This window comes from Rissa tridactyla, chromosome 9, assembly GCF_028500815.1.
Source record: "Rissa tridactyla isolate bRisTri1 chromosome 9, bRisTri1.patW.cur.20221130, whole genome shotgun sequence".
NCBI lineage: Eukaryota > Metazoa > Chordata > Aves > Charadriiformes > Laridae > Rissa > Rissa tridactyla.
This window is the reverse complement of record NC_071474.1, coordinates 39,744,490-39,769,057: the sequence shown is the minus strand read 5'-3', so window position 1 is coordinate 39,769,057 and position 24,568 is coordinate 39,744,490. Positions and strand designations below refer to the sequence as shown.

The window sequence follows — 24,568 nt, the reverse complement described above, 5'->3', positions numbered from 1 at the left end:
CAATTACCATTAACTGGAGTCAGAGTACAGAATTTAAGTACTTTAAGATGAAGTCCACTATCCCCAGGGCAGAAGAGTGAGCTATTAGTTGAAAGAGATACTCCACAATTACCAACATGCTGTTAAAATGTGCCTAAAAGTTTTTCACAAAAGAATAAATCTGTTCCTATAATTTAACTCTATGGCCTTTGGTCAATAATGGTAAAACTTAATTGGCAAGCTTCCATAATGCAAGCATGTCTTCTCAAAGAATTGAACTGAGACCAGCATTTCACATGGACAAGTTGTCAAATAGCAATGTGTTTAAGCCCCTGCTTGAGAATAATTTCCTACAGATCCAGTTGCACAAATGATTTGAGGTTGGTTGACACAGGAGGAAAAACTGGGACTTGGTTCTGAACTCAGCAGGAGCCAGCTGCTACTTCGTATCTAGGCAAAAAGTTGACAGGGTTTTACAGAATCTCTTGCTCTTGTGGAAATAGCAGCTTCTCACAGCTTCTGAGCTCTTTCATGCACTCAGAATACAGCTACTACTAAAACGAAAGAGGATAGCAGTGATCAACAGAAAAAACCCTAATGGTGTAACACACTGTATCCTGCCATGCTAAGCACTCCTTAAAGACAGTTTTTCTCCTGCAAAGCTAGAAGCAAGTTCCACTAACAAAGTTTCTTTTTTTCTTTTAAATATTTAATTATTTTTTTATTAATAAATAAAATATGTTAAAAACTTTTGGGTGCTACATTCACTACCCAACACTGTATATACGAAAGCAGACATATAAAAACAGAACAGTTGATCTTGCTCAAGTAAAAAGAACTGAAAGTGGCTTCTTGGATCACTGAGTCCAGTCCCCAGTACTAAAAGCAGAATGGTATTTAACCACTTTCGCAAACACGGTAAGTTTCAAGCTTACTAGTACCTCATAGAACATAACAGCTCTAATCCTAAAAATTATTCTAATTTCCAGACTAAATTTATATCACAGCCAGTTAATTCTTTTGCAAACATTGCCTTTAATATTGGGAAAGCCTGCCTCTCTTCTCAGTTCCCACCCTGATACACACATTTCCCCTGCATGTATGTGCACAGGCAGAGAGAGAGAGATGACAATCATACTCCGTGGTATCCTATCAAAAGATAAGCTTACTGTATTAACTATTCATCCTTCCTGAACATAAGTGACCAAGACGTTGTGTAATCCATTTCAAGACTGCAGAAAAATAAAGGGAACAGTCATCCTTCTCAGTTACATGGATGACCATTACAATTGCTCTAAGGATCATAATTTTATGTTTGTGTCTGCTAGTTCTAGAAAAGTGCAATGTGTAGAGGGTGTATTCATGTTACAGCAATTTTATTTCCCTCCTTTTGAACAATATAAATTTGAAAAATAAGTTATTAAATTACACTGGATTCCACTGGGTCCACACCAGGTTGTTCCACAGTCTTGTAGATTTTGCTTAGAAAGACTTCTACCTTATCATCCCCCAAGTGACAGATGTCCAAGATGCAGACAACATGTTTGCCATCTAGATCCATCGCTGCTTTTACGATTTCATCTAGAAGTTAAGAAAATAGACTTTAAAAACCATACAGAAAAAAAGGTATACTGAATTGACATTGTTTTCCATGCAGTAGTGTGTGTATGTTCAACCTTCATTCAGTGAAAAACCTCACTCTAACTATTAAATCCTGGCCTACTGGGATTCTTCTTTTTTGGTAGGTAGGAATCTATTAGTAAATTCCATCACTAGAAATGACAGTATCAGAACTTAGATATGGAACATCTGAATTCATTACTTAACCATTAGCGATTCTCAGATTTCATAGTATTATTCGAGGAAAAGTAAAGATATATTTAAATTAAATCAGGTCTGTCTACACAAACATGCAGGAAACGCGATGCTTATATAGCACTTTGCAGTATGACAGACGTTATTAGTGTTCACCATATTTGGTGACAGTAATTAGAAGCATAATCTGAAAAGGATTATGGAGTAATGATAGGGAATAAGGATAAGGAAAATAATTCCACAGCAGGCAAATACTTCAGTTTATAGGCACTGTAGGTTGTTGTGTTAAAGCAGCTGTTCAAAGTGACATCAGTGAAATGGATTGACTGATTGACAGTTATTCCACTCTGTTTTGAAGCAGATAAAGCCAAATATTCACATGCTCAAGCCACACAGACTGACTTCTATGTCAGTATAATTTTGCATCAACAAATAACTGCAAACACTATCTACGTCACTTAGGAGCTTGTGGTTTGGATATTAAAATACTATCTTCAGAGCATGAGAACAGCTCCAGTAAAAACTGCCTTGAAAATTCAGTATTACATTTATTTACTAAAGGTGGTCACATAGAATTCATGTATCTTTCACCGAAGAGGTGAACAATGCCTGACCTACAGCAGAGATTTCTATAGAGGACCAACTCTTGCACTGTAAGATAAAACAAGAAATAATAAATGAGTAAAGTCAATGAAAGCCAGTCTCACTTGAAAGTGGAAACATGTCACAAAACCTTCCGTTGCTAGTGGCCTTCTGCTGACATGAAGAGATGCAACTCATACAAGATAATAATGTATCATTTTGAATGTCTTCTAGTTGAAATAAGTGGGGATCTTCAGGACAAAACAGTGGAAGAAACGCAACATCTATTGCTATATCGTGGTTTATACCTGTTGAAAAAAATATTTGTTAGCCAAAACTTCATCTTCAACCCATTAGCAACTTCATGCACCATTTCTTCTTTTTTGTAAAAACCTAAATTATTGCAGGCTGAACCCTGATTTTTGTTTACTTGCTCTTTGCCCATTAATTAGTGACTGATGTCTAAAAATACATTTCTCTCTATATATGTATATATATTTATACATAAGCACATTCAAACTGATACGATGTTATAACATACTGTGATTTAAGGCTAACAATGCTGTTAGCTCAGAAAATATGAAACCAACATTGGAAGCCATTTCACACTCCTTTCTAACTTTATCACTGCTACAAGGACAGAGAAATTAATTTTATAACCAATGTATCTATGCAGTATGCAATGCACTACTTCTGCTTTTGTCTTGAATATTATATTGTAAGTCCCAGGATTCTAGTATCTGCAAATACTCAACACCTTCTCTGGAAATTTCCCTTAGCAAATAATGGAAACTTTTAAATTATGGGAACTTAACATAAGCATCGTTAAGGTAGGCAATTTCCTTCTCCTTTTAATGGGGACAAACAGATACACATCAACTTGCATATTTATATTTTAACAAATAAATAGCAATCAAGTGAGCTTTGTGCTAACCAGAAGCAGCAGAGAGCAGTTGATGAGTATGGCTAAAATACAGCTCTTAATTTTCTAGCATGGAAGAAAGGCACTTTAAGAGCAACAGTACTCAAAAACACAACTCCATGAGAATAAAGCTCAAAAGAAGCATTTGTAGTTGTCCTTTTCCCTTTAAGAACACTTAACTTGTTTCTGATGAACAACTCTCCATCAGGAAAGTCAGCTGACAATCAAGTGCAATTTAATAACTGACCTGATGATGTCAGACTGCTTAACTAGTGAACAGGACCTACCTCTAAGTGTAATAATCAATAGCTTAAGGACTACACACATTCTTCAAAGGATACACATAAACCCATACACAAAATTGCAATTATATGAAAAGTTATACAAGAAACAAGATATTCAGTCATTTCATTTACAGGTATTTTTAATGAGAACTACAGCTTTCCAGTAAAAAATTATCATAAATCAGGTCTCTAACCAAAATCTAAAGTGTCAATCACTTTTTTCAACTTCAAAAAAATACTCAGAATCAACTGATTTATTTAGAGAAATCCATTCAGTTTCTAACAAACCTTCAAGTCATTCTCAACACAGCAAAGAGCTAAGATCTTACACCTTTTTTAGATGCTTAATCGAGCTACCAAATACTTACCCAGAACTGTCACTTCATAATACCCAAGGCCACTGGCACTTTTAAACTCGTTGATATTTTTATCAGTTCTGGTTTCTTTTGGTTGGTGCACTGCTGCATGAAGGTTGTACTGTTGCATTAGCAAGTCTTTGTGCACATAATCAAATTTACGTGGGATGCTTTCTGCGAAAATTGTACTGTGATGCAAATACTTCGTTAACTTGTCTTTCACGTGTGCCCACAGGTCACTCTGCCATGAATCACAACTTCTTCCAGTCTCTGCAGTTTCAGGTATATCATTCATTCCTTCTCGATCTATTATAAACACAGAAAATATTTAGTTGCTTATATCCTCATAGAATTGTATCACTTCTCTGCTAGATGAGAAATATTTTCATTAGAACATTTCAATTATGAAGACATGGCAGAATGTTCAAAACATACAACGCAATGAATTAAACTAGGGTTGGAGTGTGAGGTAACCTTTGAAGCTAGACTTGCTTTAAAAAAAACCTTATTTCACCACTGAAGAGCACCATCATGGCTTGTTTTTGGAGAGCACGGAACTTGTTAAATGAACAGCCAGAAACCATGAAAACAAGTTTTAAATGGGTACAAGTGAAGGTAAACTTTTCCATCCCTTGCACAATAACTATATGCTTATATTGAGGACTATGTTACATTTCAAATTTCTTGCTCCAGTTAATGATAGCTCTATTCTTCTTTCCTATTACATGTAACTTGAGGATTGTTAATGGTAAAAGCTTATATAACCATCACTTCCAATTTTGAAGGTGAGTGTTAAACCCCACCTTTTGAGCTTATCAGAAAGGTTGTTTCAAAATATTTCCAGTATAGCCTTTTATCTCCTTCATCTCCTGTGAAACCACTTCTCATCAAGTAGCCTTCTGAAATGGGTACATTATCCACCCCAACATTCCTCTATGAACGTATACTTTTTTACTTCTTTTTAGTGTCATAATTGCTATGATGGAGTACCAGGATGTTAAAAAATGAAGAAACCAGAATGTGCACAGACAAACTGTTCTTCACAGCCTCCTCCTAGAGAAGCTGATGTGTTCTGGTCTCGACAAGTGGTCTGTGTGGTGGGTGGGGAACTGGCTGACAGGCCGTACCCAGAGGGTAAATAACTCCTTTTCAAACTCGCAACCTGTCACAAGTAGGGTCCCCCAGGGATCAATACTGGGCCCAACCCTGTTTAGTATCTTCATAAGTGATGTGGATGATGGGATCAGGTGTACCCTGACGAAGTTTGCTGATGACACCAAACTGAGTGGGGAATTGGACACTTTGGAAGGGAAAACCACCCTGCAGGAAGACCTGGATGGGCTAACAAGAACCTTATGAAGCTCAACAAGGACAAATGTAAGGTCTTGTACCTGGGAAAAACATAATCCAGGAGCGCAGCACAGGCTGGGATCTACCTGGCTGGGGAGCAGCTCTGCGGAAAGGGACCTGGGGGTCCTGGTGGACAACAAGATCAACATGAGTGTGCTGCTGTGGCAAAGAAAGCCAACAGGGTGCTGGGTTGCATCAACAGAGGCATCACCAGCAGAGACAGAGAAGTCGTTATCCCACTCCACTCAGCGCTTGTCAGGCCACACCTGGAATACTGTGTTCAGTTTTGGTCCTCACATTACAAAAAAGATGTGGACAGGCTGGAAAGGGTCCAGAGAAGGGCCACCAAGATGATCAAAGGCCTGGGAAGCCTGCCATAGGAGGAAAGGCTGAGAGAACTGGGTCTGTTCAGCCTTGAGAAAAGAAGGCTTAGGGGAGACCGTATCACCATGTTCCAGTATTTAAAGGGTGGCTACAAAGAAGATGGAGACTCTCTTTTTACAAGGAGTCACATGGAAAAAAAGAAGGGTAATGGGCACAAGTTACTCCTGGGGAGATGAGAACAATCAGCCATTGGAATAATCTCCCCAGGGAAGCAGGGGATTCCCCAACATTGGACACCTGTAAGATTCATCTGGGCAGGGAGCCGGTCCATCTTGTCTAGACCGTGCTTTTGCTGAGAAAGGTTGGACCAGATGATCCTTGAGGTCCCTTCCAACTTGTCATTCACTGATTCTCTGATCCTATGAAACTTGGTACAACATATGCAAGAAGAAGGGAAATAAGAGTCTTGCTGCATGGAATTAGACAACACAGGACAGTGAATTTAAAGAAAATTGACACTAATACTGTGAGAAAAATATGTGCATATGTTTAGTAGCTACATTTACTAACATAATCACATAATTACTGCATATTTACATTAGATGAGAGATTAATTCATTTATTTTGGACTGCACTCAAAATAACAACCAATTGAAGTTAAATAGGGTTTCACATGCAGTGAGGAAATATCAATGTAAATGATATCTTAATTTAAGAATAAAAGTTGCTAAATATAGCTGTATTTTAGATATAAACATCTAAATAAAAGTATCTAAATATAAGTATCTAATGCAAAGTATCTAATGCAGTCAAAAAATTGAGGCCTGTATTTCACGGTACATCTTCACATACATGCGTTCATTTTATGAGATCTACGTGATATCCCAACAATTCTAAGGACAGCAATAAACGCTAGAGCTGCAAGAAATTCCTGTAAAAATAATTTCAGGTGAGAACACTTAATTTGATTTCTTGTTTTTAAAGGCAAAAAGAAATTTCACCTAAGAGTAACAACCAATAAAATAATTACTTAGCACACTTGCTTATGGATATGTTTTCTTACTTTTGAACAACAGATCTCTACATAGTACATGAGGCTGCTCTTTCTCTGGAATAAAACTTCACTTTAAACAGTTACCTGTACAAGTTTTTCTCCAATTTGAAAGTTTCCTCGTCATTTCAGTCTCTTAATATATTAAACATTCAGGAAATTTCACTGTCATTTCTATTGTTTTAAAGGAGCACAATGGAGTAGATCATCCTTAATAGGCTACAAAGAAAACCTATTGAGGTCATTACTAAATTAAGATGAACTGCTGCCTTGCAAAAATAAAAGGATGGACAACATTATACATAATATAGCTGTACATAGAAGAAAAATGGCAGATGTTAATTTTGGGACAGATGCTAGCAGTAGACAAACTTTTAGATAAAATTACATGACTCAGAGTATATTCAGTCAGCTTTGAAAAGAGGAAAACATGTCTAAATTTTTGCGTGAAATAAAAAACAGACCAAGCTGCACAGAACAACAACTAACAAATTAGACTTCTTCATTCATCCAAAAATAGATATCAAGAAACTAACTGCACAACTTTATTTTTCAATTGCAGAGGAAGAAAGGAAAAAGTTAATAACAATAACTCAGAAAAAAAAAAATCCCTAAATCAAACATCATCCTTATTCCTTATTACTGGCTTGTATGTTTCGTTCATTGCCTCCCACATCTTGTATTTGTCTTTTTAGTAAGGTACTCGCATAACTTTGGGGCTGCATTGCTGGAGGAGGACAATTTTATCACATGCAAGAAAACTGCCAACAGAAAACAAGAGGTCTTATGCTGCTAAGTGCTTCCGAGGTAGAAAACTAACTTAAAATTTGCATAAAGCAACACTGAGAATTTATTCCCCATACTGGGAAACAGCCTGACGCTGTTCTTCCAGCCATCCTTTAGAACACAGCAGGGATACAACTGAGCAGAATGACATTAACAATACATCGGTACAGTGGCTCCCTAGAGGTTGATGCAGCCAGATGTACAGAAGAGCTGTCTTGACAAAAAAGGGTTATGAGGATATCTTTGCTGCGTGTTCTGGACCTGAAGACAAGAAGTAAGCTTAAACTTCCTAAGGTTAATGTAACAACTATTTGCAACATACCTGTGCTGTACTGTACACTGTCTGATACAGCCTGTCCATTTTTATCTTGCACAAACTCTTCATGTTGAAATTCACTCAAGCTATAAAAAAGAAAGTTATAGTGTGTGTGTGTGTGTATATATATATATTTAAAACCTATTTAATCTCAAACACTATGCAGCAGAAGTTCAAACCTTAACAGATTTCTAGTGATAAATGATACAAGCTTGAATGAGTAAGCACTAGTACCTGGTTTTATATCACAGGACATGTAATATAGCAGCTTGACATAATGACACCTACTACGCTCAGTAAATCAGTTTTTGAAAAGCTTAGGACAAGAACTGCTGTATTTCTTTGCTTTATAAAGTAGGCAGAAAAGTATTTTACGCTCAGAAAACAGTGTTTGTTGCCCTCTACTGGGCACGTATTGAAATAGCATGTGTGACACTAAAAGCTGAACATCAGATATGGACAACAGGTTTACGACTTGATTCTAAAAAAACGGTTGCACAGCATGCTGATGCCCTTTCATATCAGCACCCTTCAGCAGTCAAAATCAAAGCATAAACCACGTCATCACTCCAGAAGCCAAAATGATAGAGAGATTACAAATATTTTTTTTCCTTTGAACATACTACCCAGCTGTAACAATCAATCAAGCAAACCAGATTTTTGTTACACTTCCATTTTTAACCACAAAATTTTGAATTAACGGTAAGCAACTGTTCTCTAACAATCTCTAATGAATTACCTAGGATATTATGCAGCAGAAAAATGTAACAGAGACTCTGCAGCGATAACATGGTAAAATAAGCTCTTAGGCCCATTTATTCCTTTCTTTTTTGCTCCATTACGCTCATTATAAACTCATCATGATGTCTGAATAAACTTAGGAAAAAGACTATCTTGATTATCTCACATCACAAACTACTGAGACAAAGGCAAGACTTTGTTAATGTACCATTAAAATTTCAGACTACCAAAGTAGTTACTAATAAAATACTGTAACAGCAAATACACAGGGACAATATACAGAGAGCGTAAAAGGAAAAAAAGATGAAAACAGTATTTAGTGAGACATTCAGTATTTCAGGCATAAGGATTTACATATTTTTTTACCAATTTTTCCCATTTCATAATAGGATATATCTTGAAAATTTCATGTCAATGTTTCATAGCAAATGGCAAATAGCTAAAATCCAGTGAAAAGATAAAGGGAAATACATTGTGGGTTTTAAGTATTAAATTATATTTGATGAAATGCACTATCATCATGGTGTGGGCTAAGTACTGGAGTGATCTTCTTGTGATTTCTAATTCTAGGCAGAAAGAATCCTCACTTAAGCAGCACAAACTGCGCAACTGAGGTTTTAGCCACCTCATTTTGTAAATAAAAAAAGCTGCCAAATAGAAAACTTCAAAACACCATGACCATACTTGCTTCCCACCCCCCACCCAAGCTTCTGAGCAGAGTTGTGTCGAAAATGTTGGTAAATGAAAATTTGTATGTGCTTCTACGTGACTCTGCAGTCCGAAGTATGTTTCAAATTTTGGGGTCCAGGGCAACCTCAGAAACAGACATGCAAGATGTCAGATCTAAGTTTATGGTGTGGTATTTTTACGTTTTCTGATGAAAGGCAGCAGGGAAGTTTGTCTCTTACCATTCTGAAATGGTATTTCAAGTAATTTCATTGTGCTTCCTATGGTATTATTTCTAGATAAAAGAATGTTTCCATGAAAATAGTATCATATGAGGAATTAATTCCTTTTACAAGAACCATCATGGAAAGTAATTACTCTATATGTATAAGAATAAATTAAACATTTATATACCAGCTATGTGAATACATTTTCAAGCCATTAGAAGACATTTTCAAAATATTAACAAAATTAGTGTAATTAAAAATTAGTGCCCACAAAACTAACTCTCACTTTCGAGACTTGGATTTCCCAACAAGAGACATGAAAATCTAGCACAACGTTAGGAAACGCTTGCTCAGAAATCAACACGTCAAGTTAGATACATGCCAACTTCCCTCTTCATTAAAGCAGAGGATTAAACCAAGTCAGATTGATGGCAAGTCAATATTATTGAAACGGTGTCTTTTTCTTTTAAAATTGTCTAGTTTTGGAGGTGAATAGGCTCTGATTCAGAGGTAGTAGAGCCTCTGAAAAATATGAAAATAACTTGTCACAATTTTCCCCCACTTCTTTCACGGACTTCTAGCTGGGATGATTTCTCCTACCTGCTTGACGTGTTACTCCTACGGGACTGCTTTGTGCTGGATGTGTGTACAGCATAACTTGAGCTAGGTTCCTAAGGGAAACCTACTTGTCCAGACACACAATTTATATGCTTCTCTGCCAGCATGTCTGCAAGCCACCTGATAAAACCCAAATCCTTCCATTTACTGCAATATGCTGTGGCTGTTGTACACCAAAACACCCACATTCCTATTTGCCTATGCCAGCTTTATGAGAACTTGTGCCATGCCAAATTTGCTATTTCCAGCCTGCATTCTGCAGGCTCCCTTTTTCACAGAGGGACACTTGAAAAACAGCCTTTATTCAGTACTTCCAGATACACCGGAATTCACCATTTCAGACATTTCACTTTAAGTATTGTCAACAAAAATAACATTCATCAAAACAGATGGCAGATTAATACTTTTGGAAAATACTGGGAAAATAAGCATCTCTCGTGCCTCACACCTATTTCCTAAGCACCGGGACTAAATGTGATTAAAAAAAGGAGAAAGAAAATAGTTACAACTTGTAGCCATGCCCAAATGATGCAAGGTATTAAAGTGCCTCAAAACAACAAAACCAAATACCTGCTCACTGATCTAACTGGTAAAAACCTTATTAATAGACAGGTTTGAAATACTGTCATGACACCATTATGGTATACGCCTCTACCACGGCAAGTAACAGAGTAACCAAACAGCCTTCTACAATAATTTGACAAGTCTACACAAACTGATTGTTGATATCTACCAATTTCTCCCTGAAAAATTCTGATTTATGTAAAAACAGGGTCTGAAGAAAACGTTAAATTCCGTGAAAACTTTCAGTCATGCAAACCTCAAGCTGAATTTCCCCGTATTACAGAATCCTCATCCCTTAGTTCTCATCAAAGGGGAGGGAAAAAGGAGAAAAGGGTCTATATTACATAAACATTTAGAAGTGAAACTGCAAGGACAGAAACATACAAAGTTACTTTCAAGCAGTGTAGGGTGTGAGCGTGTAGTGCATGAGCAACTCCATGGTAACTGCAGTGCTAAACTTGCAAAGATTAAAATGCTATGAAAACTACTGTGGTTTTTTTCACTTCCACATAAAAATAAGCCTTTCTAAAATTCCTGATCTTTCCTCATTCACAATAAACTATCAATGAAACTACTTTGGGGTATATGAAATGCTTAAAAGTACATTTATGTTGAATGCCTCTCCTAGCAAGGATATAAATATCAACAGTAATATTAAATTAACCAGTTTTCTCTTACCTTGTTCTTTCTGAAACCCTTAGTAATCAGATAAATAAGTTACCTCAGAAACATAGGAACTGAGGTTGTCAATAAAGAGCCTTAAAATAAGCCTTAAAAACCAAAAAAAACTTAAAAAATGCAACCACATGCTGAAAAAACTGCACAAAATACTTGATGCAAAATCATTTAAGATAGAATATGTACTTAAAAATATATCTCTATTGTTGTTATTTTATCAATGTATTAAAATATTTCAGTGAGAGCTGACATTCTGCTACTTCTAAGCAACAGAACAGAAAACAATGCACTTTTAAGGTATGTCAGGCTAACTTTCTATTTTTCTTCTGCAATTTGGAGAACTCAGCACAACTTCATAGTTAATTACAGAAATACACAAGTTACCTTTTAATTATATAGAGTGAAACAGCTTTCCATAATCCAACACAGACTTTCTCCTCCTTTAGTTGGGGTTCTAGCACTAATGGGATAGAGTGGACACACAGGTAGCAAGGAGAGTAGCAGATTGAGAAAAGCAGAGAACAAAGTAAACATGCCTTAACTTTTTTCTTACTTTCAGGAAATGGGGAGAAATTCTTCCCACCCTCCACCCCCAAGAAAAAATTGAACATTTCTCAGCAAATGAAAGAAAACTTCACATTAAAAAAAAAATTATTTTCCTATGGATTTGTGCCACAAGTCCCTGCAAACTCCTGCACCATCTGCAGAGATGTGACCTTAAAGCAAGGTGTCACCGTTTTAATAAATGGCCTGCAGAGCCAGGCAACCATTTCCCCTAGAAAATGCAGGATCTACCAAGAGGACCAGAGGAAAAAAGAGACACGTGGCTGAAAAGAGCCTGGTAAATCCCACAGAAAAAGCTTTTGCAAATTAGCTTCCAAGAAATGTTTTTTCAAGAAAATAGACATGCTTGTAGGGCAGTAATACTGGCAGAATGGTCAACAACAACTGATCAACTCCATCATTACTATTGTTGCTCTATCCCTAGCGCTATGATTCATTGTTTTAGTGGGGAGGGAAGAGGTGCTAAAGGTAAACTAAGGTGGCAACTGAGGGGCATATGTTCTCATGACACAAACCCAAACATCCGAAGTTACTGACACCAAAGAGTTCAAACATTCAAGTTACACACTGTGTTTGGAACAAATTATATGAATTTATGGCCCTTAAACAAAACGCATGAAGGAAAGTAGCATTTTACCCCAGACTAATAACAGTAACGGTTACATTCAGTTCTCTGAGTAATTTCCCATTTGCAGTTATTTCATTAGGTTCCACACTTATCAGGGCTCTGGATTTGAAATTCCTACCTGTGGTTTTTTGGTTGTTTTTTTGTTTGTTTGTTTTTTTCTTAAATCTTTCTCTGGATCCAAATGGAGTTCAAGAAAGACTTGAGTGTTAGGCAGTGGAAGGAGCCAGGTGGCTTCTCAGGGACAACTATACTTACACCTCTGTAGCACCGAGGATGCTGTATAGCTCAACCTCCACTAGCAAATCCATTAATGCTACTACATTGTTCACTCTGCTGGCTAATGAAGCATCCCTCCCTCCTACCTCTGGCTTTGCTACTTAAACTGTAATCTCTCTGAAACAAAAACTACTATATTACTCTGCTTACCATTATGGACCCCTGTTACTATATATTCCCTAAATGGCACTAGTAACAATATAAAAATATGTTTAATAACACAGTCAAAATTATGTTTCAGAATAAAATAATCCAATGTATTTGAACTGGAATCAGTACAGAATAATTGAACAGAAAAAATTAAACTTTACCCTGATTTGTTCTTTCATTTTATTTCCATACAGATTCTTGACCTGTAAAAGTTTGTCTTCAAATATCTTTGTTTCATCACTGCAACTATTTAACATAACTAACTTCACATGACTTACCCAAATTTTCTTCTTGCAGACCGTGTGAAATAGGGGTAAGATGATACAGGAGTAACAGATGCACTTCCCCTTAAAGTAGGAAATTCACCATTATTTTACAGTAGTTAGTTAAATGGAAATACACAAAGCAAAGAACATGCATGTTTTTCTTTCAGGCAGAATCAACCTAAGACACTCAAATGTTGGAATTTACCTTATGGAATGGAAATCCACTAACAAGTTTGCTGTAACACTGCCAAGACAGAACTTCTATTCAGGGTTTTCTTAGTCTTAAGTTTTCATTCAATCCTAATTACATTTCATCTCATTTTCCCTCAAAATATTCTGGATACCCACCCTCTTGCTACATTATGACTTTTAGATGTGAAATGTTGAGAAGAAAAATATACCCTCTACAACATGAGAAATCCACTACAAAGAAAAAAAAAGATGTGACCGGCTAGATTTTTGCAACATTAAATCCGTCAATGTATACACCAGGTTTTTAATACTAAGTACAGGTATATTAGATTTTGCACAAACATTGCAACAAAGGGCAATCTTATACAAGCAGGTATTTCACTCTTGAAACTAATGTATAAGGCAAATTATTTTGTCTTATTCCATTTCCTTATATCAGACTGATATCCTCTGACTACGCCCATCTAGATGCAATAAAATTTCATGAAATCCAATCACAAGCAGAGCCATAGTACTACAAGTTATTTCAAGGCTTTAGGTGACCACCATCTTCTTGCCTCTCTGACAGTAAGTTACAGCTACGTGCAGTACGTTCTATTAACTAGAAGGAAAAAAATAAGGTATGTTTGAAATTAAGGAATAGATCCTGATTCTGCATTTTCAGTGAAGAAATCTTATTTCCTCACAGCACTGTAACTATTGCTTTTTCCACGGCTATGTCACTAAACTATATACAGTTCAAGTATTAACTGCTTGTATTTCAAATCTGTGAAATTAATAACAAAGTAGCATAAATACTAATCAGAGGAGAGCACTGCAAACCAGGCACCTGCTTTAATCAATCCTTCATTAGCCTGAACAGTATAATTGTCATCAACTGATGATAGGAAAAGCACCTAACTACCTTTTCAAGATTAAACTATACAAGCTTTTAAAGCTTTCTTATATATTTTCTATGGCCTGGGCTCTGAACTAATTTCTGTAAACACTTTTTAGAAGATCCACTATATGTTTATGAAGAGAACTTACTTTTCTCCATTTGTATTTGATCTGCGTGGTATCTTTCTCTTAACTGAACTCTTTTTTGACAATACAGTTTGGTGCTGATGTTGTTCCCCAGGAGGGCAATGTGGCCCCAGAGAAGACTTAACTTCTTCAGTTTGAAGGCTGGTGTTTCTTCCCTTGTGAACAGAGTCTTCCTTGGACATAGCAGAACTTTCAAGAATCTTTGAAGTATCTTTCTGCAACAACAGTTAATTGTTTAAGAGTTTCAAAGAGTTTCAAAAGTTTCAAACTTTAAAACTTGCAGGTTTTTGAGTTGGAAGCAGTAGCTTTAAGTAACTTTTAAAGGAACAAAACAATTTACCCTACCTTCTGAAAGTCACATTATATCTAGCAGAAATTATCTTCTAATCATATTAATTCTGCATAGAAAGTGACAGAGAGTATGTTGCCTCTCCCACATTCTAATTTACATTAGGTTATCCAGTCAGTCAAACTAGCAACTTCTAAACAGAGGTAGTTTTACAGAGGACTGTCATAACACTTTCAGAAAAGCACTGAATCGTTGCTTTTTAAGAAGTTCTAAATTATGCCTTTCAAAAATTTTACTCTCAAAATAGAAAATGAAGTTAATCAAGAGACAATGTAACTAGGTTCTGAACTCAAATGCAAAATTCTCCATTCTAATTACAATCATAGTTGCTTAAGTGCTATAGCATTAATTCTCAAACACGGTACCTGAACAAGTTGCATTCCCGAGGCTTCTTCAGCCGCACTGCTACAGCTGATGTATCTTATAGCACTAATTATTCCTTGAACAGCAATGCGCTTGTGCTCTCTGTAGTGCAAGTCTTCAATCTCTTTCCCCGTTTCACCTATAGCTTTCAAAACTGACTCAACTGCAAAAAAGAAACTTCCGTAAACAAGTTTTAAAGAAATACAATATCAAAATGTCTGAATGCAAGACTCAAAAGATAATTTGTTATTAAATATCAAATTGATTCAAAATTACAGTTTTGAAGAATTTGAAATCTTTTTGTTGTTCACCTCACATGAAAATAAAATTAAACCATAAACCTTTTTAGCTCACAACCATCTTTTAGTATGCATTATCAGATACCACAATTTCTGTTTCCGGTGAAATTTCGAATTCACCGTGTTTTTCACTATAACTGTCTTAAATTCTGATTTAGCAGAATATTCAGAGTAAAACTTATGGGCAGATCTGTAGCTCACGTAAGCTGCTACAATTCTCCTGCAGCTACTGGTGCCATGATACTTTCTGTCAGATGAGGATTTAGCCTGTAACACATTTAGTCATGAAAGGGAGTTTTTCTTAAATGACATTACAAATTTGTGTAATCAGTATAGTAACTGTGTTGCTTTTTAACTGATGCTTTAAATGCTTAGAGTAAGACTGAACTGAAAAAGGTTACAAGGCTACAAATCTTAAAGATATTTGACGGTATGATACCTTTATTGTTTTTGCAATATTTCAAAAAGTTATTTGGAGGTCGTGGAAAAGGATAATAGCCGCCAATGACAGTTTTCTTCATTTGATCAGCTTCACTTTGTGTTTTAGTCCACTGAATGAAGTTTTTCACTTTGGTATCCTTGGTGTATGGCTGGCCCTTGTGCCACCCTTTTAAAACAAAAATAATCAGGTATCAAAACCAAAGCAGATTACTGTCATCCATTCTCATCTTGAAACTATCCTAACACTATGTAGAAAAAATGAATTAAGAAAAACTGGACTAGAGAACACAAAAGACAGTCAACAGTGTTTTATGAAATTAGTATCTTGAATTCTTTGACTAACACTTGCATTTGACACTGAAAGTTAGATAAATGTTAAGTAGTAGAAAGAAAGAAAACTGTTAAGTAGTAGAAAGAAATAACACAACTAGCAAAAATGCTACCGGAATACTTTCTCACAGGACCATACAAAAGAATAAAATGATCAGAAATTGTTTTATTAGCAGGAAAGAGCAGATAAATCATATTCATAGGGTCAGCAAAAATCGTTACTGATCATTATGTATTCATCGTTGGCTGGTCTAAAACAAAGATATGGATGAAATACCAGTTTTATTAAATAAATTGTAATCTGAACAGATCTATGTCTAAGCTGTGAACTGAACTAGATCTTATCCAACGGTTTGCAAACTCTAGCTGTAGTTCTCATTTAGGACCCAAACAGACATAAAATGAACTAAAGCTAGGGTGGGGGAGAGCTTAACTATTTAATTAGAAAATTAAGCACAAAAATATACTGAAGGGAAGCAAAGGAAAAAACCCAACCTCTCAGTAAATTAAGTAAATTAAATAATTAAAAACATATTTAAAAAAATACTAGCTTGCTTGGCTAGTCCAATTAAGCACAAAACATCCTACCCAGCTTGTCAGGAAAGACCAAGTGTATAGAACTGATTACGCTCAGGTACTTTTTTAGCACATATTTTTCTCTATTCCTACTTGTCAGCGGAAAGATTCAGACTGGGTGAGTGGTATGTTAGGAACACTGAAGAAATGAGCTGGATAAACAAACACAGGGAAGATACCCCGATTGCATCTTACACTCCCTTGCAATTAGGTCAGTACATCACTCGCCTGCAACACTGCTATAATCTGCCTCCTGATTCAAGAGCAAATACACCATGAACAGCTGTGCCTGGTCCTGCCTGTGACATGGTGACTGGTGGTATCTAGCGTACAGCATCACAGGGCCATAAAGTGTATTGTAACTGCAGACGGGAGTATTCAAACAAGACCATCTAGAAGGAATGCTTCTTCAGTGCAGCCCAGCACCACATCCCTTCCCAGACCACATGGTCTGCATAAGACCCTGCAGGTTGGCAAAGACGAAACGTAACAGCTCTCCAAGTATTTGCTGAAAAAGATTAGCTAAGATAAATTTAAGACAACTATACCTTTTTTTTTTTTTGTAATAAGGAAATCTGTAAGCCAGAAAAGCTGCAAGTGATTTTTAATGTTTTTAAGGAAGCAGTAATCTGCATTGCTACACTCCCAAAGGATTAAAACAGGCTGAAAAAATTAATAAACATATGACTTAACCTAATAATACTTAGGTACTTTTCATGAGATACACCCGTTAATGCCTCACAAGAATGGAATTTTCCTTTTTCTTTTTGCAATGGTATTTCATTATTAACTGAAAGTCATTTCTGACAGGGAAACTAATACTATGCACTGATTATTTTGCTGTAAAACAAAAATACCCTTTCCAAAGAAATAAGATGAGAACTACGTAAAACTAAAACTAGTTTAAGTTACCTGTAATGAATATTTGACTTTCATTTGAAGTCGTAAGGTAAATTGTGCTGGAAGGATTCTCAGTGAGGTCCCGTACCACTCTCATCTGGGTACACACCAAATACGTCACTGGAGAGAAAAAAAAAAAGCCTTCAGGTTTTTTCCTGATATTTCATTGATTTTAGAATGCCAAGATTGACACACACTAGATTAATTTTATTAAGTGCTCTAAACAAGACACTTTAGTTCTTGACCCTACAAATGGTTCAGCACGTATTGAGCCTCCGTTATAAATTACAATATGGAGATGTAATTAAATTTTCAATATAATAACTGCGCAAGGAAATTTCAGCATACATGTTAGGACTAAAGCATCAGATACTTCATCAGGAGGATATCAATGAAACAAACAGTAAAAACATGGATATTAGATGGCTGTGTTTCAGAAAGCACAAGAAATCATGGCATGCCACTGCAAAACTTCTAAATAGAATACAAACTCACTCTTCTGTTAATATCTCAGTTAAACACTGGAATGACGTTCTTTGCCATTTCTCCAGAACACTCAAGATTAATGCAGCCATAATCTTAACAGGGTTGTGCAGCTGTTCCTGAATCATATGATATAAAAAAAATGCATGACACCAACCACTGTTAAAGGAAGGATGAGTGCTTGGAGGAAAAGAGAAAGAAGGCAAGAAGAAACACTTAAAGCTCTTTTAAAATCCTTAATTGAGGGTGCTCCAGTCTGAAATTTATCATTCTTAGCTCACATGCAATAACTAACATAGCTGTGTGATGACTGCTGTTTGTCCAAAAAATATTTATTCAAAGAAATGAAGCTTTTATTTACGGGGAAAAAAGCAGTAATAGATTTGACCAGCTACCTTCTTTATTTGCTACTGATGTTGACACAGGTGCTTCACTTAAGTTTCTGCTTGAAATTAATGAGATTGGGTGAGCCCCAGGCCCAGCTGCCCATCTATTGTTTAGACTAACTGGCAGATCACCAATATGATAAGGGTTTCAAATACTTAAAACCATTTTTTTTATTTTTACATTTTAATTTCTGATCAGTTATTTTCTGTTTAAGGAGATAAAGCATGGCCAATTTTTATTCAGTGGCAATTATACTCAGAATTTGAAATTAGCAACCAACTAGAAAAACACATAAATATTAATAAGTATTATAGAGAGATGAATACTTGGGTGAATATGTTCAAACACTTCTGGCTGAGAAGTCGCAAATAATTCCAGTATGAATGGTTGGTCTGAGGTCCCATCAATGGCATGTGCCCAACGATACAGCCAGAAGTCTTCACCATGTTCTATATAAACAAATATTAAGAAAAATGTATAAGCATTTATTCAGAAAGTTAAAAATTGTTTGATAAATTCTGAAAGTCCTATTTATAGAAAAACCTCTCTTTCTTGCTCGTTCAGCTCTTCCTACAAACGTCACAAGACCAATAACATCACAGGAATGATTGTTTGGTAAGTCATCCAGTTCTGACCTAAAACCAAAACAGAACAAAAACGCGTGTATTAGTTAATAACGAAACACAAAGCTTTCTCAGAAACTTTTCAAAAAACATTTCCAATTAACATTCAGTGTAATGTAGTGAAATTTAAGTTCCAGCTTGACAACCAACAAAATTCTATTTTACCTTGTAATAAACCGATATTTAACTTCAGGCAATCCCCAATCTGGTTTAACCATTTCTTCTGGAATAACACTTATTTTAGTAGGAGGGTCTCGAACATTAAGGCTGATTTCTAACAGAGAAAAAAAACCCAAAAAGTCAGTAACATTTCAGGCATGAATACAAATTTAAAAAAACCCACCAAAATCTTAAAAAATCCACAAAAAATCCGGGGTGAAGTTTCTTAAATGAAGTATTTCAACTTTGTCTCACTGCTTGTTAAATTATGAATCAATTCCTCTGATGTTAGGTTTTCATCAAAATAAAGTAAGGAAATCAGGTACAGCATTCAACAATGCAATTTTGTAATCTGAGCTATCTTAAACTTTTCAGTTCTCTACATGAGCCAATTAGTTTTATCCAGATGGATACTTTAAAAAACAGCAGCAGAAACAAATACTACAATACTGATTAGATACAAAGTACTTCTTACGCTAGCTTCATTCTCCAATGTCACTAAGATCTAAAGTTGACTTCCAGACAATGAAGTAAAACAGACAACAGAATTATCAGATGAGAACTGCCACACCTGATACCAGCTCAGGCAGTTATTAGTATGACAGAAATACACTATGGCCGTGGAGGAAAACAAAAGGTCTTCCCATGTCTGTTCTACTGCACCTGAAAAATTTAATAAATTAAGCAGACTGTTTAGATGCTGAATAACAAACATGGCAGAGCACTGGGCGAAGTGAGGGTTTCTGCAACCAGATAAAAATACAGGGGGAATGTCTTCAGCATCTAAAATACACCAGTGGTACTCTATTGTCTTTCTCAGAACAAGACAAATCTTGCTGGTATGAAAAAGACAGATTCTGATGAAGTTTCCCAGAAAAGTAATTAAATAGGTATAAATAATGTATACAATTGTTTATATAATTATATACAGCCCTTCACCCTAGCGGTTCAACAACAGGAAGGCGTTATACTTGAAATCAGACTCTACTTCAGAATTTTCTTTGGCTACTGCTTTCTAGAAATGTATTTGGAGGATAACTGTGGTTTTGCATATGGTGTTTTAGGAAAGTAACTCGGAGAAAATTCCTGAAAACAACACTTTCCCATGCATCAAAAGCATTTATCAAATTGTTTTGTCATTTTGAGATTAGATGAAAGTCATATACTGAACTCAGGACGATACCCTGGGATGATTCAGAAGCTAAGGTCAGTACAGACTATTCAAAACAGCAGTTTTCGTCAGTACCACATAAATTCAGTGATCTGTGAAAGGCACACGTTGCCTGGCAGTAGAATTCAAGGTGCTGGTACTAACTATTTAAGCTCCAAAAGTTTTAGGTCCTGAAACAGCACCTGTCAGCATGTTGTACAATGCTACAGCTGCAAACAGAAGCAGGCAACGCAGAACTCAATTCACAGAAACCTAGGAATATGCCAGAAGCATACTGTCTTGCAAGAACTCTTAATTTGGAAAGTCCTTTCCCCTTGTGGCCTTGTTAAGGCTACAGATAGATTTTACAAGGTTTACAGGTGAATGGTTGTAAGGAAACACTGGAAAATTGGGGTTCGATGGAATTACAAATTGGAAATACATGAGGAAAAAAGTAATTGTAACTTAAGCAACTCAGTGTAATTGATTGCTTTAACTAGTAGCTGAAGAACTTTTGGAGCACTCATGCATGCTTAAAAAAAATGAAATATTGCCCCATATTTGGCATATACAGAGATATTTACATTAATGGAGTAATTAGTGAGGCATTAAATTTCATTTCAGCTGAACAAAAAAAACCAACCCAACCATATGCCAAGAGTTGCATAAAATTGATTTTATAACTGCTCTAGACTTTTTTCTGGATATTCACTTCTCTTTAGACTCTCTTCTCACAGGATATATGGGCATAAGATCCATCAATGTATGGTATTATATGCTTTGGTAGTTCATATTAAGACAAAATACTGAGCTTTCTGCTGAGAAAAGTACCACCTTTACTGTACGTGCATTGATATGAACTGAAAATTAGTAATTTCTACAGTTTATCTGCGTTCTGAAAATACACCATGGCACTTTACTATAGATTGACTTTTAATTCTTCCATTACACATCTATTACCATTTACAGCCCATTGGCTTAATTTTCCATTTTGATCTCTTTAACATTTGCACAAATCAGTAGTGTAGTGTGAATGAAGGCATTAAAATGAAGTGATATTTGCCTATAGAGAAAGTCACCTCAGACGGCATATTTTATTCTGTCCCTTTCCCGAAGAAAGGGTTTGTGGCAATTATAATTGGTTTCAGGGCTGGCTTGTAATCATCAGCAGCTTCTGTCACAAACTTCCATTCCGTGCTAAACATTTCTTTCTCCTGCCAACTCATCACAAACACTTCAGACATTAAGATCTGGTTTTAAGGCACAGATACATTAGGCAGAAAATACACTGCTTCTAGCAGTGAAAATATTGTTTATCTTCATGCACTGTAGCAACCGCATTAGGAAACTGTCATTGTAATAAGTTATATATACATCATCCTTCACTAACACGCATATTTGCTTGTTTCAAGGAAGTTATTTGAATTTTTTGAGCGTTGGCTGTCATTTTGTTCTGAGTATGAAAGCACAAAAGGGAAACGAACTCATGTTCATCGAAGTAGGAGAGAAAAAAGTTGACCAAATCCAGTTTGAAGAGGCTATTGTCGTTATATTGTAGCACTTGTATTTCTGTGGCATAGCTCCCTTGAGTATCTGCTACACTAAACAACTGCAAGTAAGAAAATACTTCCTCATAGCCAAGGAATATTCTTCATATGTGTATTCCCATGGTGCTGCTGTTTCAGCATAGACAGCAGTCATCAATGCAACTTTTTATTCAGTGGAGCTTTGCAGATACTCTGGGCTTTGATCATATACACTAAAATCTAAAGTCAGATGAGGTGACAATGTGCTTTAGTGAGCTGGAATAAGGTGTGAGCAAGTGCACAAATGATATCTGTATTATGAATTAGGAAGTAGAATCAGATTAAAATTCAGTGATAGAAGCCGGTCTTTATGACCCCAAAACTTGAAATCAGGAATTAGGTTTTTATTTATTTATTTTTTAAACAAAGGTGTTAACTAATTGTGGCAATAAACTTTGTAGACATGATCCAAACATAAACAGGGAACAATAAGAACTTGGATGCTAAGACACCTTTCAGAGCTAATATTTAAGGATATATACCTTAACAACTAGTCTCAGCCATGGATAGCTTTCTATTTTATTTCTATAAAGAGCTGCCTTTTTTACAGCTATATTTCATTGACGCAAAACAGTTTTCTGCAATACTTAACCAATTGTAGCAAATCTCTTCATCTGTGAATCCCCTGGGGTTGGCTGTGTTTTAAATGGGTAACTGGTTTTGATAGCATACTGTTCAAGAAGAAGTACCGTGCCAACCTTTATACTGTTATACCATTCAGGACATAATGAATTCCACAAAACCATTGACATCATGCCTGAACTATCAGCAACTTCAAAGTAAGCCTAAAGAAAGAAGAGAGACAAAATACATTCATCTTTTATTTATCATCATTCTGGTATGCATTTATTTTGGATAATTCATCAGCTACTTGACTCATTAACAATTTCTCTGATGATTAGAAATGGACACAGAGTATGTTCCAAAACTTGTACTGAATACTGAAGTTGAAGAAATCCATCATTTCCACAAAATAATTTTTCCACAACTACCCCCGCCCAAATTCTTATGTTTCCAGTGCTCAGTAATGGTAAGTAACACCAGTTTCACTCGATGTTTTTTGGAAGAGGTTGGGGAAACACCATGCACAAGAAACAATACTGAAAAGATTCTTCTTTATCAGCGCGAATGCTGTATTTAGAATAACATTTCAAAATATCCATGGAGGAAAAACATATTTTGGAAGTTGAGATGTTACAGGATCATTTGCTAAACATTCTTGATCAAAAAACGACACAAGTCTGATTTTCAAGCAAAAAAAAAATAAATGCAGAAAACAATCTGCATTGCAAACCACTATCTTTTCATTGAAGTTCTTCTCATGACAAAGATTTCTACCCAATTTTTTTTTTCAACCTGAGCGAACTTTGAATCCATAACTGAGCAGATCACTGGGCAGTGAAAAATATTTTTGAACAGTCTTATAATGGTCTTAAAAAGTAGCAATCCACTGAAAAATATAACCTCAGCTCTACAAAAATGCTTCATTTTATCCATTCATCCGTCAGCCTCAAGCTTTTGTTCATATTACCATCCTCTTTCTTTAGTATATTACCATTCTTGATCATATCTAACACCTTATGTGTTTTTCTCCCTTGCTGCTTCTAAAATCCTCTTTTCCTTATTCCAAGTTCAATAAACAGATTATGCAAATCAACGCTTGTTAGTTCATTCTAATATTCCTAATTAGTCATGAACCATGCATCCTTGAAAGTAAACCATTAAAGCATAGAATCTTTTGTTAGCCCATTGGTTTTTATCTAATAAGAATAATTCAACACACAACACTATCTAAAAAAGGAATGCATAAAGCAAAAAGCACGTAAAATCTGTCTCCTCTAACTTCTTGAGCTGAATCAGCTCTGGCTATTGATTCTACACCTAATACCAGGAAATATGACCGATGAACTGCCATGAAAGTTAGGAGCACCATCTAGACTGTCTACTGAGAAGCACCTCCAATAAAAAGACGCAGATTTTTCTTCACGTGCAAAGGGAATGGAAACTTGGAATAAGAGAACATCACAGCCTTTCATCAAGATGGTTCACACTTCTCTCTCCCCATGGAGGAATTTATGTACATTATTGGAGCTCTTTGTAAAGTATTGCCCTGCTGTACGGGGTCTGTCTGGGTTGGAGTTTATTTTATTTGTACCAGCCTGCACAGTGCCGCGTTTTAGATCTGTGACTAGCACACCAATGTTTTAGCTGTTGCTGAGCAGTGCTTGCACGATGTCAAGGTCTTTCCCTGTTTCTCAGTCTGCCAACCCAGCTAGTAAGCTAGGGATGGGCAAGAGGCTGGGAGGAGACACGGCTGAGATAACTGACCTCAAGTGACCTAGGGGAGATTCCACGCCATGTAACATCATGCTCAGATATAAAATGGGCTGCTAGTCTTCCCAAAGTACCCCTTGTTCAGAGACTGGCTGGGCACTGGTCTGCTGGCCAGAAGTGGTGAGCAATTGCCTTTACATCACTTGTTTGACTGTTTTTTTCCCCCCTTCATCTTATTAAACTGTCTTCATCTCAACCCATGGGTTTTTCCTCACTTTTGTTCTTCC

At 36.1% G+C, this 24,568-nt stretch overlaps 1 protein-coding gene across 1 annotated transcript in view; it reads right to left on the bottom strand.

Annotated features, from left to right (window-relative positions):
- RADX (RPA1 related single stranded DNA binding protein, X-linked) overlaps positions 1–24,568 on the bottom strand; it is a 28,626-nt gene that overhangs the window by 1,510 nt on the left and 2,548 nt on the right. The window contains exons 3-15 of the mRNA XM_054215692.1: positions 22,600–22,792; positions 19,278–19,386; positions 19,033–19,124; positions 18,816–18,938; positions 17,632–17,739; positions 15,812–15,979; positions 15,076–15,236; positions 14,365–14,576; positions 13,156–13,224; positions 7,772–7,851; positions 3,951–4,244; positions 2,502–2,684; positions 1,409–1,560 (exon numbers count right to left, since the gene is read on the bottom strand). Coding sequence (XP_054071667.1) covers positions 1,409–1,560; positions 2,502–2,684; positions 3,951–4,244; positions 7,772–7,851; positions 13,156–13,224; positions 14,365–14,576; positions 15,076–15,236; positions 15,812–15,979; positions 17,632–17,739; positions 18,816–18,938; positions 19,033–19,124; positions 19,278–19,386; positions 22,600–22,792 — 1,944 coding nt within the window. The remainder of the gene's footprint in view (positions 1–1,408; positions 1,561–2,501; positions 2,685–3,950; positions 4,245–7,771; positions 7,852–13,155; positions 13,225–14,364; positions 14,577–15,075; positions 15,237–15,811; positions 15,980–17,631; positions 17,740–18,815; positions 18,939–19,032; positions 19,125–19,277; positions 19,387–22,599; positions 22,793–24,568) is intronic.